The sequence below is a fragment of the Cydia splendana genome, chromosome 1, assembly GCF_910591565.1.
Source record: "Cydia splendana chromosome 1, ilCydSple1.2, whole genome shotgun sequence".
Lineage (NCBI taxonomy): Eukaryota > Metazoa > Arthropoda > Insecta > Lepidoptera > Tortricidae > Cydia > Cydia splendana.
The window spans coordinates 32,825,075-32,844,483 of NC_085960.1; the positions used below are offsets into that span (position 1 = coordinate 32,825,075).

Here is a 19,409-nt window from a genome sequence, read left to right on the forward strand (position 1 = left end):
TCAGTCAGCTACATATTTAGGTGTTTTATGCATTGTTAAATATAAATTAGACTTGGATTTTATACAATCTGACGCTTTCTTTAATTTTAACATTCGTCGAAAAACATTCTGCCAAATGTAGCTTATGACAGATGGGTTTTAGGTCATACAAGTTATACCAAATAGAAAGAATCTAAATACGTTTTCTTCGATGTAAATATTCGCCTAAATCCTATTATGCTAAACAGATTATGAAAATCACATTTCGGACATTTAAACAAATGCAAAATAAAATTATTCGTATCAAAATTCGGCCATGATAGTAGTAGTCTATTTAAGATTCGGACTTGGAAACATTCGGGCTATTGCATATTATACAAACTGAAGCTTTCTGCAAATTTAACATTCGCCGAAAAATATTACTGCCAAATAGGTTATGCCAGATGCGTTTCGGGTCACGGAAGTTATGCCAAATAGACGGAACCCGCTAGGAACGTTCGATTTATCTGCACAGTCGGGTCAGTCGGACTGCACAGTTTAATCGCTACGATTTATAGTTACGTGTGTAGCGGGCATTATATTATTTATATACTGGGTCAAGCAAATCTTGTCAGTAGCAAACGGCGGCAAATTTGACAAATCGCGGGTTAGCAACACTGTTTTCGAATAATTCGAAAATCGCGTGTCATCTGTGTTTTATCTGTGGACAAGGGCCCAACGTTTTCTGTTCTCTTTCACGGCGCAGCAACTAGTATCATTTCTCTCTCCTCGCTCTTTTAAAAATGCCGTTTGTCAAAAAAGGACAACCATACTGTTGACAAGATGGACTTCAAATCAAGTGTTGCCTTTTTTGATGCGCCCAGGCTGTGTATGTGTGCGTAAAAGCGTATATGTGTGCTCTTTTAGGGATGTGAAAAGTCGATTTTAATCATGTTATATATCGATAAACGCTACACAGCGGAACGAAATAGCGATTAATTGAAGCTTCAATATCTTCGTTAAACATGAACATAATTGAAATGCTAATGGATAATGAATATATTATAATATAATAATATAATTCAATTATTACGGAACACCTATTTTAGGAGGTATTTATGTATTTTAATTAAATATCTGAACTTTCCCTTGGTTCCCTGCTGGGGCGTGACTATAAAATTGTGATCTGATAACCACAATAAAGAATAAAAGCGTTTTTGTTCATTTTAGGTACCGTTAAACCTTTGAAGTAAAATTAAAATTGCAAGAAATGTCGATAGTTTATCGATATGACTTTATCGACATGGCTACAGCAAGGTGGGCCTCATTGTTAATCGTACACTAAACAAAAGTGGCAACAGTGACAGCTCGCTGAGACACCGTCTCTATATATTATAAGTCTATGTCTGTGGAATGTGGATCGCGAATGACAGCCATCATCTTTGTTTATATTCTGAATTCTGAATCGATTCTGACTTCCGGTTCGAGCGCCATCTTGATGGCACGCGTCGGGATCAATTGCTTTGTTTTTTGCTCATTAATATTGTTTACAGTGTAATATCGATAGCCTATTATACAGTAAACTAATGTGGTAGTGTGCAGTGAATGGAGAATTTATCTTGAAGCACGTTTAACCATCATTTTGGAGTCAACGGCCTGTTGTCCACGTGTTTCTTGTAAAGCCCACACTACACTGTCTTGTACACGGCTGTTAATCTACGTACAACGGAATGTGTACGTTAGCGCCATGTTGCTTTTAGATGATACTGACAACTTGCCGCGCTCTGATTGGCCGATCGTCGCCTAAACGTCAGTTGTCAGTGGTTGTCGCCCATGTTTGTTGAAAACTTTGAACAGTTTAAATTATTTTCAATTGCAATAAAGTGTTGATCGAGTGAAGTTCTTGTACTTATCCTCTCCGCTTTATTTGTGATTCATCCATCACCCAGTTCTGCAAGCATTTATGCATTGTGCAAAATGTATTATCAGTGCTGTGTGTGTAAAACTCTGCGAAAGGACGCTTTTACTTTGTACCGTTTTCCTAGTACTGAGAAAAGACTCATTATGTGGTTGAAGTGTTTGGAAACAAATGGTTTTGGAAATATGTCGCCGGAGCAAGTTCGAAAAGCTTTTATTTGTGAGAAACACTTCGAACAGCGGTTTGTTTCGGCATCGACACGGCGTCTCAACGCGAAGGCTTATCCTTCGTTATTCAGTCAAGATGAGATTAACAGTGGGATCCCATCTCATGAAAATGCCGGTAAGTGTAGAAAATGATAAGAAGTGATATAATAAATCAGTCTAATCTAATTCGTATCATTTACGACCATAAAAGATAATGTCATAAACTTCTATGCAATTGATGACTCATGAATCACGGCATGGTGATTTTATTATGTGTAGGTAATACAAAGTGTTTGTTTATTCCTGTAATAAGAGCATATGTTTCTAGTAAGATAATTATTTCATGCGATCGATATTAATATCTTAACACTTGTGTGTTAATTTTAGCTTAGCATTTTTGTACTTCTTTGGGTAAAGATATCATTGGCAAGTGTTGCAGTCTTTTATTAATTATTTTATTTATATAGAAATTTCCCAATCCTAAAAAAACACCATGCAGAATTTGTAGATAAATAATACCACATTTCACTTTAGTTATTTAAAAATAATATTTTGTTATCAATTTTAGAAAACATGGATCCGCTGAAAGAACATGCATATGTTCGTAAATCACATGACGACCACACATACTGTCAACAAGTGCCTCAAAAAGGTTTGTTTAATTTTTCTGAAATGCATGATAGCCATGATAGATACTCAATTACATTTTAGGTGCAAATTAATGCCTTCTTATCAAAGACATTATTAATATTATTATGCACATATATATTTCATTAATGGTACTTAGATCTGCAAGCAATGTAAAGAATCAATTTCTTGTATTAAGGTCAGGCATGGCTAGTGTTTCCATGGGCAACATTTTTTTTTATAAAATATCACCACAAAAGTAAAAAAAGTCAAAAGTATTTATTTGTCAAACATAAGTACAGGTCCTATATACATCACTGTATCACTATGTTGTGCCGTAAGGCATACAATTTTTCATTTATGGACTGTGACTGCATGCTGTGCGCAGTTACCATTAATTATCAAAATCATCTAACAAAAATTCACATACACTATAATTATATGTTATTAAATATTTATCATCCAAAATTATCATTTAAAAGTTAATTAAAATCTATTTATACATAATATGCTTTGTTATCTAAAAATTTAAATAACTTACTTTTGAAACTAATCATGTCATCTGTATTTCTTAGTTCAATAGGAATTTTATTAAAAAATTTGGCGCCATTTCAAATATACTTTTTCTAAATAACTCCGTTTTGGAAGGCAATGAATTTATTTTACCACTCTACCCTACCACAGTAATATTTCCAATAAGGAAACAAAACTGTCAGAGGAAGGACCTACATGCCTTACCAATATACGTACATTTTAATTACGCATGTATATAAGAAAAGCCAAAGTTATCCCATAGAAGTATTTCCGTAACTACCCATAACAAATTTGTAGCAATGTGCTCTGTGTAGGTCCTTTGGAAGATATTTTATAATAATTATAAGCCCTTATTAACAATAATTTTCAACGGTTTTAATGTGTTTATTATGTATTTCTGTTTTAGCGTCTCCTGCCATTCCATCCACATCGGGGGTTAAATCAACCGCAGTGGGCCATACACCAAAACAGACTATGGGTAAGCTAAATAAATGAATATGACACTATTTCCTATGTATTTTAATATTATCACAAGTTATTAGTAAATCTTATAAAAAAAAATTAAAGTGCTATTTTATGTTACAGCCGTTTCTATAGCCACAGAACCTGTCCCGACAACTTCAGACATTGAAAAGGAGACCATGCCCGAACTATGCAGCAGCTTTATTACAGAACTTGTTGTAGCTGAGAAGGTTACAGCTTGTATTTCACCTAGTGTACAGTCACACAATGAAGGTTAGTGAATTCTTATCATTTTTACAAGCTTTTATTTACTTTCACCTGACCGTTGTCTGTGTGTAATCAAATCTTGCAAGTTAAATTTGATCCACTTACCGGTTTCCGATTGAGCTGAAATTTTACATACATATGTAAGTCGGGTGACAATGCAATATTATGGTGTCATCGAGGTGATCTGATGATGGAGACCGGAGGTGGCCATAGGAACTCCGTGATAAAACAACGAAACCTAATTGTGTTTGGGGTTCTTAGAATTGTCTCGATGAGTATTCGTTGCTTGTGGAAAAAAAAGTACAGTCGGCGATAAAAGCTTGTACCAAAAATGAAATTTTGGCCAAAAACTTATTTTGTGTTATTGTATGGCAGTGACAGTACATATAATAGTACTTAATCATTTTTAAAGCAATGGCAATATTTTATGTTATTGTATGGCAATGACAGTGTTTACATAAAATAGTACTTAAACTTAATCATTTTTAAAGCAATGGCAATATTTTATGTTATTGTATGGCAATGACAGTGTTTACATAAAATAGTACTTAAACTTAATCATTTTTAAAGCAAAGGCAATATACCTATTCCCCACTATCATTTGAAACTTTATTACAATGTGATAGAGTTCAATTTTACATAATTTCTAACACTCTTATGCCCATTATAGGGTTATCTCACTCTGTCTTTCGCGTTATGAGTATGATGATAGTCACCGAGTAATGAAAAATAAAATCAAATAAATGTGTCATTCTATTTTAAGTGCTCAGAATCACGAAGTCTCTCTGTTCTAATAGGAGAAAAAAAGCCCCAAGGTTTATATTCCTATTTCGTTACCATTTTCCATACTAAGTGTATGGAAATTTAATAATTTCAGAAGTCAATTTGTGTAACTAGTAATTTTAATGAAACTAAGTTTTACCTGTTCAGGTCTCGAAATTCTTGAATAACGATCATCATGTGTAAGTCTAACTAGAGTATGCCCCGTGCGAGCCTGCTAGAACTGAGGCATGATCCATATGTGTGAGACTGATTGTTTCATAATTGTTATTTCTGTTTCAGCAGTCTTTGTAACAACTGCTGAACCTGCAATCAAACAATCAAATGCTGAAGAGCAGCAGATTTTGCCAGAAGCAAATATTCCAGAATGTGTTGCGGTTGAGGAGGTTACCTCTACCAATTCACCAAGGGAACAGTCTCAAGTTCAAAGTTAGTATTTACCTTGACAATATTTATATTTGATATTTTAGCCGCAATTTGTGCATTGTAGTACAATTAAGTATAAAGTACCTGGGAGATTGAGTTTTGCTCGGAAAACATATAAAAACGCTTTACACACTAATTCAATCGTCCTAACTGGCATCCTAACTAAACAAATGGTTCTAGTTAGTGCAGTCAGAGTCTTACTAAACGCAGTTACAAAGAACCGTGTCCCGATTTGGGCCATGGTGCGTCCATTAATGAATCGCATACTAACGGATAGGGGTTTAAGAGTACATTCACGGAAAAATAGTTTCATTGTTAATCAAAGTGGGCATATGATTATAGGCAACCCAACACTGGTGGCTTAATTGCCGTTTATGTCTGAAGATTCTTCAAGGATATTGTCAAATCTTATAAAATATGTCTCCCATTTCTGTTCATAGACGTTTTATTATTGTGTTAGATGCCTTGCATACTCTTATTACCAAATAATGGGCTAATTTGGTTAATTTTTTTTAATGAGTTTTTCGGAACTTATGTACGAAATATCATTTGATATTTGCCAGTCGCTTTTCGGTGAAGGAAAAACATCGTGAGGAAACCGGACTAATCCCAATAAGGCCTAGTTTCCCCTCTGGGTTGGAAGGTCAGATGGCAGTCGCTTTCGTAAAAACTAGTGCCTACGTCAAATCATGGGATTAGTTGTCAAGCGGACCCCAGGCTCCCATGAGCCGTGGCAAAATGCCGGGATAACGCGAGGAAGAAGGAGAATGCGCTAATTTGGCCCGGTAGCAACGAAATCATACCGTATACCCAAAAGAAGGGGAGAGGGGAAATAGTTGGCTCCCCAGGTCTCATCTATGCTATATTTCTTCATTTTATTAGCAATAAGGGCAAGTTATATATCATTTTTGTATAATTTAGAGACGAGGAATTCATTTTTGAAATAATCGTTATACCTTTTCATACAAATAAACTGAATTTTGCACAAAAAATGAATATTATATGTATTTTTAGGACAATTTTGGCCTTTACAATCACAGTGTGGTGATTTATACTAAATAAAATATTGGACAATTTAGCTCATTTATTCCTCATTCTAAAAAGTATCACTTTATAATAGGCACTCATATATTTTTTGTGAATAATAATTTGTAGCGCGCGGCGGTAACGATTTCCATTTAAATTGAATTATGGCCAAAGTCAAACATTTTAAAATGTTAAAAAAAACTGAATCTGTCATTTGAAAAGTATGAATACAATGTTTCAATATTTTACAGATAAATTACATAGGCCAAGCAATAAGAAGGTATAGAGGGAAATGCTAGGAACACAATTTTTGACTCCGTAACTTTGTTTGGACTAGTTAGGAGGTGAACATATCAAAAGTCCCCGGCCGTAGCCCCGGTGCTGGGGGTAGAGGGGGAAAAGAAGGTCTCATTTTTCGGTTTTTCACTTATATCTTGGAAACTTTGCGTCTTAGCGACATGACTACTAAGACAAACTAAAAGCTGATAATTCTTTTTACAAGTTTTATTAAGTCAAGTTTTTCGATATCTTAAATAGTTTTTGAGATATCCGCTCTTGAAAGTTTATTTTAGGGCTTTCAATTTTATCTTGATATCTACATTAGTGAAGCTGATAGGCCGTGTTTGGTATCATTTTCGTATAAATAGGGGGTGCTGGGTTTGGGGGGGGATGTCGCTAAGACGCAAAGTTTCCAAGATATCAGTGAAAAACCGAAAAATTAGACCGGCTTACCCCCCTCTACCCCCAGCACCGGGGCTACAGCCGGGGACTTTTGATATGTTCACCTCCCAACTAGTCTAAACAAAGTTACGGAGCCAAAAATTGTGTTCCTAGCATTTCGATATAGGCTATGCACTATATCTAATGATATATAAGTTACTTCGGGACGCGACATGGCCCAGAACCCATACTATCCGGAATACGGTTCTTTACGATTTAGGAAGGATTTTGGATTAAGTAAGTGTCCACATAAAAATTTCCTAAATTAAATTAAATGCTTATATTTTTCAGGTGTTGTTGAAGTTAAAGTTCAAAGTGCGAAAAGGCCACAGAAGCAGAGGAAACGATTGATTGGGAAATTAATGAACCTGACACCAACGGGCCGAATGATATACGACGAATATAAAAAATCTAAACGTCAGGCAGATTTTTACCACAGGGCTAAGAGGGCCTTGAAATTCAACAAAGAGAAATCCTTTCAAGAATTGACAAAAGACATGAATCCGTATGCGAAAACTATTTTGAAAATGCAAATCAACCTTTGCAATAAAAATAAGAAAGGGCGTCGATTTTCATTGGAAGAAAAACTAATAGCACTATCGATAATGAAACAAAGCCCTAAGTGCTATAGGTTCCTGCACAAAATTTTTATCCTGCCGTCGCGATCGACTCTAAATAAAATGGTTGCAGGACTTAAGATCGAGTCTGGGATTTGTCCTCAAGTATTTGAAGTAATAAGAAGAGAGGTATGTATCTACGTCATAAAATCTTAGGATCTACATTAAGTAATTGATAACTGAGTTAAACAATATCATGAAATCATAATTTTTAATAAAAAATACATTGCGAAGATTGTAAAAAAAAAAACTAAAGCAAAAAAGGCATATTAAATTTGAACTTTCGTATTTTGATCACATATTAAAACAGTTAAGACCTGGTCTTACGCGAATTTATTGTGTAACCTTAATTTCCGACGTTTCGACACAAGTTTCAGTGGTCGTGGTCGCAGCTAACTGATGTCCTAGTAAAAAAAAATCGCGTTGGACCCGGTTTTAAATATATTTTAATAAAAGGAATATTGTTTTCATTTTGTTGAAAATTATAGAGTTTCATTGTAATAATTGTAATTTAAAAGGGACCTTGACCCGCGCTGTGAGTCATTCTTGGCTGTCCATCGAAATTGAACGCAGCAAGTGTGATAGGTACCTTTTCACTGGCGGTTTATTTAGTAGTTTCATATTGTGTTGAATTTTAGATTTATTAAGGGATCTTAGATATAATTTAGTTTTATTTATATATATACATTTAGTTAAATGTTTTTAACGCTTATCTATGTATTTAAATTTCAGACCGAAAAATGGAGCTACAAAAAAAAACTGTGTTCAGTCATATTTGACGAAATGTCTTTAGAGGCTGGCTTGTCTTATGACAAAAACAAAGATAAAATTAATGGGTTAGTAGAGCTTGGCGAGAGAAAAAATGATTTCGCTGATCATGCCCTCGTGTTTATGTTGAGAGGAGCTGTCCACAAGTGGCAGCAGCCAATAGCCTTTTATTTTTGCCAAGGCGCTACTAAAGGCACAGAATTAAAAAGTATACTCGTGGATATTATCACAGCGGTTGTAGGATGCGGGTTAAAGCCGATATCCCTTATTTGCGACCAAGGGTCAGCTTTCCAAGCGGCTCTAAATTGCCTGAAGGCTGACACAGCGCGTGACCAATTACTGACAAATCAGGAACCAGGTTAGTAGTACTTATAGGTTTAATAACACTTTGAATTGATGTATGTTAAATAATTCTTCAAGGCTTAATTTTTATTACCATAGCGCGGGGCAGATCATTGCAAAGCCATCGTAAAACAGTTGTAACTCGAAAATAGAATAAGATATTTCAAAGGTGTGATATTTGAAGTGTTTTTTTAATTTTCTGTGTTTTTTTTAGATGGCACAGTAACAATAAACGAAGTCAAACTGATGGTTATATTCGACCCTCCTCATCTTATTAAAGGATTGAGAAATAATTTTTTGAATAAAGACATTTCCTTTGAAGGAAAATTATCCACATGGAGAGACATCGTGGATGTATACGAAACGGACTGCAATAATATGGAAACAAGAATGCTGCATAAGTTAAATGACCAGCATGTGATACCTGAAAAAATTAAAAAGATGAAGGTTGGTGCCGATTTTTACTAAGACTGCGCAGAGCGTCAAGTGACGCCCTCATTAGGGGGTTTGTGTTTTCTAATAAACCAATTAATTTCTGTATAAATAAGTATATATTAATAGTGTTGTCCTACTTATCCCACAATAATTAATCTGTGATATAGTTTTATATGTTACTTACTTTTGACTTCATCACTTGAACGGAAAAAAGTGGCCACCATTTGCCATTTAGATGATGTAGCAAAATAAAGCTATGAGACAATAATGATTATAATGAACAAAAGTTTGTGAAATCAATAGGGCTACAATTTTAATATATATACTTACACTTACTGGATTATAGACAAATGGATTGGTTTATTAGAAAACACAATAATGAGGGCGTCACTGACTCACTTGACAGTCGATACCCTCTCAATGTGTGAAATCTAGTATAACTAAAGATTTTCTTATACAATCAACTAGCATATGCTTTACCTATGTACTGTAGTAAATGGTTCCGTCCTTATAATCAGCCTATAGATGCATTGAGAATGTTATGACCAGTTGGAATATTTTAATGATTTTATATCCTAATACTCAAGTAATTTATACTGCATTCACATTGCTGCATTTTATCCGCTAAAATATAGTTTGGTTATTGGTATTTTAATATATTAACGATATATTACATATTGAGTACTGAAATATATATTTCTTTTCAGGTCAAGAACTGTGTAAAAGTATTTAGTTACACACTGTCTTCGGCTCTATCTTACACAGCCAACTTCTGTAAGTAATTATTTTTTCTCCTTTTCACTAACATAAATAGTTAGGTACCCATTTGTAGAATGCAAGAGTAAAAAGATAGTTATACTGGGTGTGGCCTGTAACATGAGCAAATAATTAAAACATAGACTCTACTCCTTAAACGGTGACACTTTTGTTCAACAACTTTTAAAAATTATGAAGTATTTTGACTCCCTATTTTTCATACAAAATAAATATTATCTTCAATGGACGCCATCGCCGCGCCATATCATTGTGATAGACGTTGCTTGTCACGCCTTAAACATAACAAAATTCGCAATACATTGCGTCTTAGAATAAACTTTAAAGTGTATTAGAAATCAAACCACAAGTTATTTTTTAAAGTCGCTGAACAAATGTTGGTCAGTATGAGGAGTACAGCCTACAGTTTAATTTTTTGCTCATATTACAGGCCACACCCGGTATATAGGTACATATCTAGATTAATATCCGGTAGACCGAGAAGACTCAGAACACGAATCCCTACTTATATTATATGCGAAAATATTTGTCTGTCTGTTGCTATAAAGTGCTGCAGGGAATGAAATGAAATTTATGAAGATAGAACAATAGGTATAGATAGTGAATACTATTGATGATAAAGTACCTACTTGAACTTCACAAATCTATTATGCATAAAATAAACAAATATGGTCATTTTCTTGTTTTTAGCTCACTATGCGGACGGCAGACCTGTGAGTGAAACATTAAGAAACACTGCTGAAACAGTTTTGTTCTTTGATAAATTGTTTGATAGCATCAACGGATCAGCAACCTATTCACAAAAGAAAGGAAAAGAGCTACGCTGTGCAGTGACAGAAAAATCTAAGCACCATGAATTTTGGCCGGAGAGCATCGAGAAACTGGAAAAAATTAAATATGTAGATTCCAAGGGAAATCCGAAATCCGTGCCTTCCTTAAAAAACTTTATTGCCACGGTAAAAACATTCATGAAGCTGTGGCAGTTTTTTAAGAGCAAAAATATGACAATAATGCGCCCAAGGTTCTTCAATTCAGATCCAATTGAAAACTTCTTTGGCCAAGTCAGGGCCTATAATTATAGGAACAACGACCCCAACTGCCACAGTTTCAAGAACACCTTTAAATCATTATTGATTACTAGAATGATAAAGTTTCATGGTGACGCTTATAATTGTGAGGATGACTCGGCAGACCAAATAATTAATTTAAAATCATTATTTGAAGATAGTGAAACTGCTAGGGTCGAGCCGGGTCATCCCAAAGTAGGAGATGTAGAAGATACTGTAGAAGAGGCCCAACGGGAGCAACTAAATGTTCTCCATTCGCGAGCGTACACTGCTGGATGGGTGGTAACAAAAACAATGCAGAAATATAATAATCAATGTGACAGTTGCAGAAAAAGCCTTACTACTAAAGAAGGCGCAATCCACAAATGGATTCATCAAAGAGAGTATGATGCCGCCACGAAACGCCTTACTTACCCATCCAGAGGTGCTGTTCGGTGTTTCGGTACAATTATTAAAGAAACAAACGGATTCTTGGAACACCGAGCCCATGAATTAAATCTGACGGCCAAAATTATGGAAAAAATTTTGTTCAACAATCCATTTAGTTTCTTTAAATGTACCACACACCGTGAAATTTTGTCATATTTTATTTCCGTGACAGTAAAGTTCTCGATTACAAATTGGTGCAATAACATTAATAAAATATTAAAAGGAACGGATATTGTGCGGATAAAAAACCGCACTTTGCCTGCGATGCAGCAGAAAGCTTTTTTAAAATATAAGAAAAGACTGAGGAATAAATCGTTTAATAAATAAAATTGTGTTTTATTTAAATTATTGCGACAAGTGTAGTTCCCGGCATTTAAATTGAACACTGACTCAATTTTACTGTATAAGTCGGTGTTCAATTTAAATGCCGGGAACTATATCAATTATAAGTATTAATTTCCTAAGGAGGGGGGGGGGGCTGGTCACGCAAGGTTGGCTGTATACGTTACGTCCTTTGCTACGCATCAATTCAAAATTTAAAAAAAAGAAACGTCATACATGACTAGGAGTACAGATAAAATATACTTGTCTAACGTACATAGTCTTTGTTCCCGAGTTGGCGGTCTGATCTCTTTGTAGTCTGTGACGCACATGGATAACCATGTATGTATTCACACGAAGGCGGTTTTTAAGCGCGGCGCTTTTTTATCGAGCACTGTTCGATTTTCGGCGTTGAGCGTTGGCGTCAAATTGAATAGAGCATACGGAACTCCGTGTATCTGTTCTCACAAGCGTTAAAAAAGCGCCGGCGCTGCTGTCAGTTGGCTGTCAAGTGTAAATTTTTGGTGTCAATCGTCAAGATTATAATTAGTTTCACCTTAAAAATATCAACTTATGCTTACAAATTCCTGAAATATTCAAGCTATATTCAAATAATACGTCGTAATAGCAAATAAAGTATGGCTTTGCTGAGATGCGTACGTGGCAGTACGACTCACAAGTGATTTTTAAGCGTTCATATGAACACAAATATTGGAAACGGTAAAAAAGCGCCAACGTCGGGTTTTAACGCAACGCTTTTTAAGCTGTCGTGCGAATGGGGCCTTAAAGTTGGTCAAGCAGATCTTGGCAGTAGAAAAAGGCGGCAAATTTGAAAAATGTAGGCGCGAAGGGACTTCGTCTCATTGAAAATTTGAATTTCGTGCCTTTTTCTACTGACAAGATTTGCTTGAATGTCTATATGTTAGTTATTGTCAGGAGAAGTTTCTTATGACAGAAAAAAATAAGATAGTTGCGCGGAACATTAGAAAATTTAAGAAAACTTAACTACCATATTAACTTTGATGACATGGATAACATGTTTCTTGCGTGAGCTTCTGCGGAGAACTGACAATCGACGCCGATATCGGAGGCGTGTGGAGGCGCTAGGAACGGTTCCCCTATCTTTGGCATATTTTTTTTTGTAATAATTCTATTGTGCATAATACCTTTAGGCATAACATACTGTTAGAATAAACTCACTTGGTACTGGATTGTTGCGCATACATACTGTGACGTCTAGGTTCTGTTGTATTACAAGGTGATAAATAAAACTCAGTTGGTCAGTCACGTGTGCTCCGCGACCCGCCTGTACGCCATGACAGTTGACAACAGAATGTCGACTTGCAGGTAGTTCGCATTGCACTTTTATTGTATAAACGTCACATCTCTTCCTTTTTATAATGATTTATTTAATTTATTTTTTGCGTTAGCCATGCAACAATAGTTCAGTCATCTCACATCTGTTTATCTTATAACTGCTAGGTTAATTTAGATTCTAATTCCGACATACTACCACCGGTTCGGAAAACAGCGTTAACCTCAGACCCGAGAAGAACCGGCGGAAGAAACTCGGCGAGGTGTGGATATATTCATTTCTCAACAGTTCAACAATAAACATTATTTAACAATATAACCTTGGAATATTTACACTATTCCTAGTATCTCTCTCAGTTGCTTAGCGGTCAGCTGGAAGAGATCCTTTAAAGGGATGAGTTTGCCTTTGTACACATTTATTCTATTCTCTTATTGTTATGTACTTGTTTAGCGTAATAAAGTGTTTTAATACAATTATGGTTTTACTTTTACAATATCAGTCTCTCTCCTTCTCCTTTTTTCAGTTTTGAATTTTGAGTCTGCTTTCTTTTATTCAAAATGATAATAACTCGAGGTTTAAATATCTTACGAGTTTAACCTTAATTGATACATATTTTCTTTGGATGCTTACACTTTTCTAGGTATTTTCATTAGCGTTCAAGCTATATACATGTTTCACACAATTAATACCTATTTCGTGAATTTCCAATAAAATTGTAACATACAGGTCGCTTTCCAATAACATCTCGTACATGTACATTATTTATTGGCAACAACTGATTTCCTCAGTTTTACTTGGCTGTTTGATAGGTAATATAGTATAATATATAGATATAATGCAATTTATAATATACGTAAATGGTCCAATGTTAAGTAAGGTAAAAAGTCATACCAGATATCACAACCTATTTAGTTTTACTTGTGTACTGGTATGTTATTTACGCAAACCATGATCTATACAAATAGATTTCTATTACTCGGGTAAAATGATGTAGGTACCTACATATTTGACCGTTATTATTATAAATTGCATTGGATACATTATTTTATTACCGTTTTTTAATTATAATACTTGCTGAATACAGTATTGACCTCAATTATATTCAAGTATGGTATACCGACCTACTGTTAATCTAGCAACTTAATGTTACTTATACAATGAATGATATTATTTATGTTATGAAAACAACTTTAATCCCTGCTTACAATTGGAAGTTGATTTTAGCCTTGACTATAGTCTACAGTAGCCCTTGACTACAATATACACAGCCTTAATTTGACCATGGTTACAGTCACATTAATATATTTTTTTTTATAGACATTTTGCTTCCCTTAGGTTCAATTACTTACAGATATATTATAGAGCAAAACTAGCACCTGTGTATGTTCATTTTGATGGTGGCATATATTGTTTAACTCTAATTATGTATATTTTACAAGGAACCAATGGAATTTCATTACCATGAACATTTACTTTATTATTATTCCGTTGCTTTAATAAAACCCTAGGCCATTTTGGGTTTTAGTTCATACTTGGTACTTAGTACCTGTACGATAATTAAACAACGACTTAAGTAAATAACTCTTTGATAATATATATGTACTCTTGCAAATATAGAGGCTCGATCTGCAACCTCAATTTACAAGGTTTGTTTGATTTTGTTAGTTTCAACCTCAACTAGGCAAACTGCAATTTGGTGCAATCAAGATCACGTTTGGTCCTTACGTTTTTATACGTACACAGTATAAATTTCCCACTAACGTGCCTTTTTATTACACTTAATTAAAACTCATCTCTATCTGGGTAACTGTCCGATATTGACGCCATCGCTTGGCCGTCCATTTTACGGATTTGGTTACTATGTTCGTATGTGTATGTTTTCACTATTAGGAACAAGTCATATATAAAGTAGCGCAGTGGGAGTGCAAGGTTTCACGCATCGTCACTGATTGGTACTTTGTATTTTTTTCAGCATTTACTTTAGATACCTACACAATGTGTGGCATTGTGACGGACCCAGCGTCTATTTATTTACCTTAAATTGACCTTTGACCTGATTGTAAATTTATAGAATTACTATTGTGTTCTTTTGGCACTAAAATTAGTTGATTGGCTTTAGGTAATTTATTTATTTTTAAAATTATTGTGTTCTTTTGGCACTAAAATTAGTTGATTGGCTTTAGGTAATTTATTTATTTTTGGACTTTAATTTAGTCGGCCCGTCGACTTTTATCGGTACTGATTTAGTCCTAGTGCAGCTTTGCATTTTGAATTGGCCTTTGTAGGCACATTTATCACATGCCGGCACATTTTATCTTTTAGGGGGAAGGCGGCGCCATTATCGCAATCCTGTCTACCTGTTTGTTATGTTTGCCCAAAAACTCTTTCAGTTGCCTCCTAACATTTTATCAAATTTGTTCCCATAATCACTTGTTTATTGTAACTGAAACCCCTAGATTCAATATTTTCCTTTAGATCGGCGGAGGCTCAATTTTCCGCATTGAAATCACATTTAGAATCATTAGGAATAGATTAGATTAGAAATTTCCAAAGTACCATTCTTGTTGCATCAGTCGAAACACGAATCGTTCATACAAACTCTGTTTTTGCGAAAAGTATTCTTATAATTTGTCGACAGCAACTTTAAAAATGTCCATTACGCTAGCTTCTGAAACGTGCGTACTTGGAAGAGTGCTCGCAGTTAGCAGGCACACGACACTCAGGCACATTCTAAAGCGGACAATTAAGACATCATTGTAATACTATCCGTAAGTAAGCACGGAACATGTGCGTTAGGTAAGTACCTTCTAACTACCGAGTTTCTGTACTTAAGGAGTTATCGAAGTAACCTAACGTGTAACAAACAGAACAGGTAGACACATATACATAGGATTGGACCCCAAGACATACATTAAAGTTCAACGAGTCTTTGTGACAATAACCTGAGTTTCACTCCTTAGCGTTAATTATAGTCACATATTACTAACAATTTAAATTTTATGGATTTTTTTATGAGCTATATTTATTTTTAATTCTGAAGAACTTATCATTTGCACTACATGGGCCGATATCCCATGCAGCACTCGCGGAGTTTTCACTCCAATGGTATTTCCTTATTCGGACTTAGGTTTCACTCACGGAGTCTTCACTCCAATTGTAGGTATTTATTTATACGGAACTCGTATCTTGCATAAACTATACATTAATACCATTGTCTTTTCAGCCTATGAAACTCGACTTTTCTAGTTTTCATATTTATAGGCAAGGTTGTGTCAATGTCTAGTTAGTTATTTTAAATACACCATAGTCGGCATCAGCAACCCCGCCCCACCACCATAACCGCGGTACTTGCATTTGAAAACTCGTTTAAATAATTAAATAAAGAACTTATTTAAGGAGGACAAGATAAGCATTTCATGAGTTTCCAAATGTAATCGATCACCGCGCAATCATTGCTGGCGCGGCAGAATTATTAGCATAGCCATACCTTCCCAAGGCCCACGGTCCTACCAGCTGTAGTAGGTACTTTCTAAGTTCGGTGGAAGAATTTTTTACATTTATTCGGAAAATGTTTTTTTTATTTTATTATAATTATTTTCAACAAAATCTGTTTACTGCACACATGTACGACTCTAGATTCTTCAGACTCTCAAGACTCTTAGACCCTTTAGACTTCTTTAGACTATTTAAACTCTTACAATCTTTAGACTCTAACTTAGATTCTGTAGTCTCTTTACTTTTTAGACTATTTAGACTCTTTACTCTTTAATTTCTTGAGACTCTGACTCTTTAGACTTTTTAGACTATTTAGACTCTTTAAACGCTTTAGACTCTTTAGACTCTTTAGACTCTTTAGACTCTTTAGACTCTTTAGACTCTTTAGACTCTTTAGACTCTTTACACTCTTTAGACTCTTTAGACTCTTTAGACTCTTTAGACTCTTTAGACTCTAGACTATTTAGACTATTTAGTCTCTTTAGGCTCTTTAGACTATTTACTCTTTAGACTCTTTAGACTCTTTAGACTCTTTCGACTCTTTAGACTCTTTAGACTCTTTAGACTCTTTAGACTCTTTAGACTCCATAGACTCTTTAGACTCTTTAGACTCTTTAGACTCTTTAGACTCTTTAGACTCTTTAGACTCTTTAGACTCTTTAGGTTTAAACTCTTAAGACTTTAGGTTCTTTAATCTAACTTATTTTTATTTTTTATTTCCTTATACATATATTATGTGATGTGAAAAGCAGTATGGGTCACATGGTAGCAAAATTATTCTCACTTTGGGCGTTAATACTTGAATCCCTCACTACGCTCAGTATTCCATTTTAATACCTCGCTTCGTTCAGGATTCAATGTTTGCCGTCGCCGTAACCATGACATTTTGCTCCTTAGCGACACAACCTAATGTTTAATTGAAGCAGAGTTGCATCTGTTTTGCTTCGTTCCATTTTAAACAAAACAAAATCAACCCTGAATCCTACACTATAGATTCAAATTTCAATAGCAAATTTCAGACTTTTTCCTTGTATGGCTGGGCCCCAGGAGGGTGAGTGCAATATTAACACAACAACATTTACAACCATAAAAGTATTCCATTTTTGGAGAATACTCGTATTAAGCTTAAGCTTTACGACAAATTTCACCGACAGTATCAGTTTGTTTACTTATTTTTCCTTTTGCATTATAGAAACAAGACCCAGATAATATTATGCTGATTTGGTTAAATAATTTATATGCATATCTAACTAGCACACGTAAGCTAAGTAGCACCATGTTGTATAGCAGATGATCTGTTGATTTTTATTGAGAGTAAAGCGTACACTTATTATTTATTTAGGTAGATAACTTCTGGTTAAAGGTGTTAACCCTATTATGTGAACTATTATTAAGCATTTGTCGTTAATTTGATACATTTGTGAGCTAATAATAAACTACAGCGCACCCAGATATTGTTTCAACAACCGTTAACGCAGACAGCACCACGTTGGTATACTTAGTTACCTGTAGTAAATTACCGGTGAACAGACATATTCAGCACTACACAGCAATATGCGCGACAGTTTATTTATTATACGTATAACTTAATTATAGTTTTACACGCTTCCTTAAATACACAGTCGCTATAAAAGTTTTATTTCTATTTTATAATAACTTATTTTACTGTATTTGGCTTAATTTCTGTTCACCGACCCGTTTTTTGGAAAGGTAAAAACATTAAATTGTATTTAAACTGAATAAGACGTTGAAATGTGCCCTATAGTAATAATATTAGCGTAAAAATAGTTCTTTTCTCGATCAAAATATAGTTTAAATACCAGAAGTGTACCTTATAAAGATGTTTATGTGCTCAGAGCTATAAATTAAGTCCACAATGGGTCCATCATACCTGTGCTATTTGGGTCATTCGTCTCCCTCCCTTTTATTGAAAAAATTATTTCAAACTGATAACTTTTTGTCGGTTATTTAGCAACTACATCGATTTTTTGTTTTTTCTTACGTTCTTTATCCTCGTCGCCATTGTGACGTCTAGGTTCTGTTGTATTACAAGGTGATAAATAAAACTCAGTTGGTCAGTCACGTGTGCTCCGCGACCCGCCTGTACGCCATGACAGTTGACAACAGAATGTCGACTTGCAGGTAGTTCGCATTGCACTTTTATTGTATAAACGTCACACATACTCTACGCATAATTTTTATTGATCGAAGTATCTTTTGGCATAAATTTAATGTCCGAATCGAGACTTGGTATCTGTTTCATTTCGCATAATTTTATTTGTAATAATTTGTTTTTCATAATTCGCCATTAAGCATAATACTACAAGCATAAAATCTTATGGCATAGAAATGTTTTGCATACTTGCAAGAATCATATATATTGTATGCCGAATATTTTTTGGCGGAAATGAATTCGCCAAATTTTTCCCAATTCGCAACTATTATTTTCTCATAATTTCATTTCTGGGAACAGTTTGTTTTCGTGGGGTCGCAGTTCTAACCTAACCTAACCCACTTTTCTGGCAACAGTTTGTTTTCGTGGGGTCGCAGTTCTAACCTAACCTAACCCACTTTTCAGGCAACACTTTTTGTTTTCGTGGGGTCGCAGTTCTAACCTAACCTAACCCACTTTTCAGGCAACAGTTTGTTTTCGCGGGGTCGCAGTTCTAACCTAACCTAACCCACTTTTCTGGCAACAGTTTGTTTTCGTGGGGTCGCAGTTCTAACCTAACCTAACCCACTTTTCAGGCAACACTTTTTGTTTTCGTGGGGTCGCAGTTCTAACCTAACCTAACCCACTTTTCAGGCAACAGTTTGTTTTCGTGGGGTCGCAGTTCTAACCTAACCTAACCCACTTTTCTGGCAACAGTTTGTTTTCGTGGGGTCGCAGTTTTAACCTAACCTAACCCACTTTTCTGGCAA

The 19,409-nt window shown here is 35.0% G+C and overlaps 1 protein-coding gene across 1 annotated transcript; it reads left to right on the forward strand.

Annotated features, from left to right (window-relative positions):
• Positions 1–1,727: 1,727 nt before the first annotated feature.
• On the forward strand, positions 1,728–11,751 carry LOC134805675 (uncharacterized). The gene is made up of 10 exons (XM_063778956.1): positions 1,728–2,218; positions 2,651–2,734; positions 3,650–3,721; positions 3,829–3,978; positions 5,035–5,181; positions 7,216–7,670; positions 8,274–8,667; positions 8,866–9,098; positions 9,794–9,860; positions 10,551–11,751. The coding sequence occupies exons 1-10, from the start codon at positions 1,936–1,938 to the stop codon at positions 11,681–11,683; spliced, it is 3,018 nt and encodes a 1,005-aa protein (XP_063635026.1). The 5' UTR covers positions 1,728–1,935; the 3' UTR covers positions 11,684–11,751.
• Positions 11,752–19,409: the final 7,658 nt, after the last annotated feature.

Excerpts from the sequence above, each read along its gene's own strand:
- LOC134805675 (XM_063778956.1), top strand. The coding sequence starts at position 1,936 with ATGTATTATCAGTGCTGTGTGTGTAAAACTCTGCGAAAGGACGCTTTT. Across the intron at positions 3,722-3,828 it reads TACACCAAAACAGACTATGG|CCGTTTCTATAGCCACAGAA; the intron begins GTAAGCTAAATA and ends TTTATGTTACAG. Across the intron at positions 9,099-9,793 it reads AAAAAATTAAAAAGATGAAG|GTCAAGAACTGTGTAAAAGT; the intron begins GTTGGTGCCGAT and ends ATTTCTTTTCAG.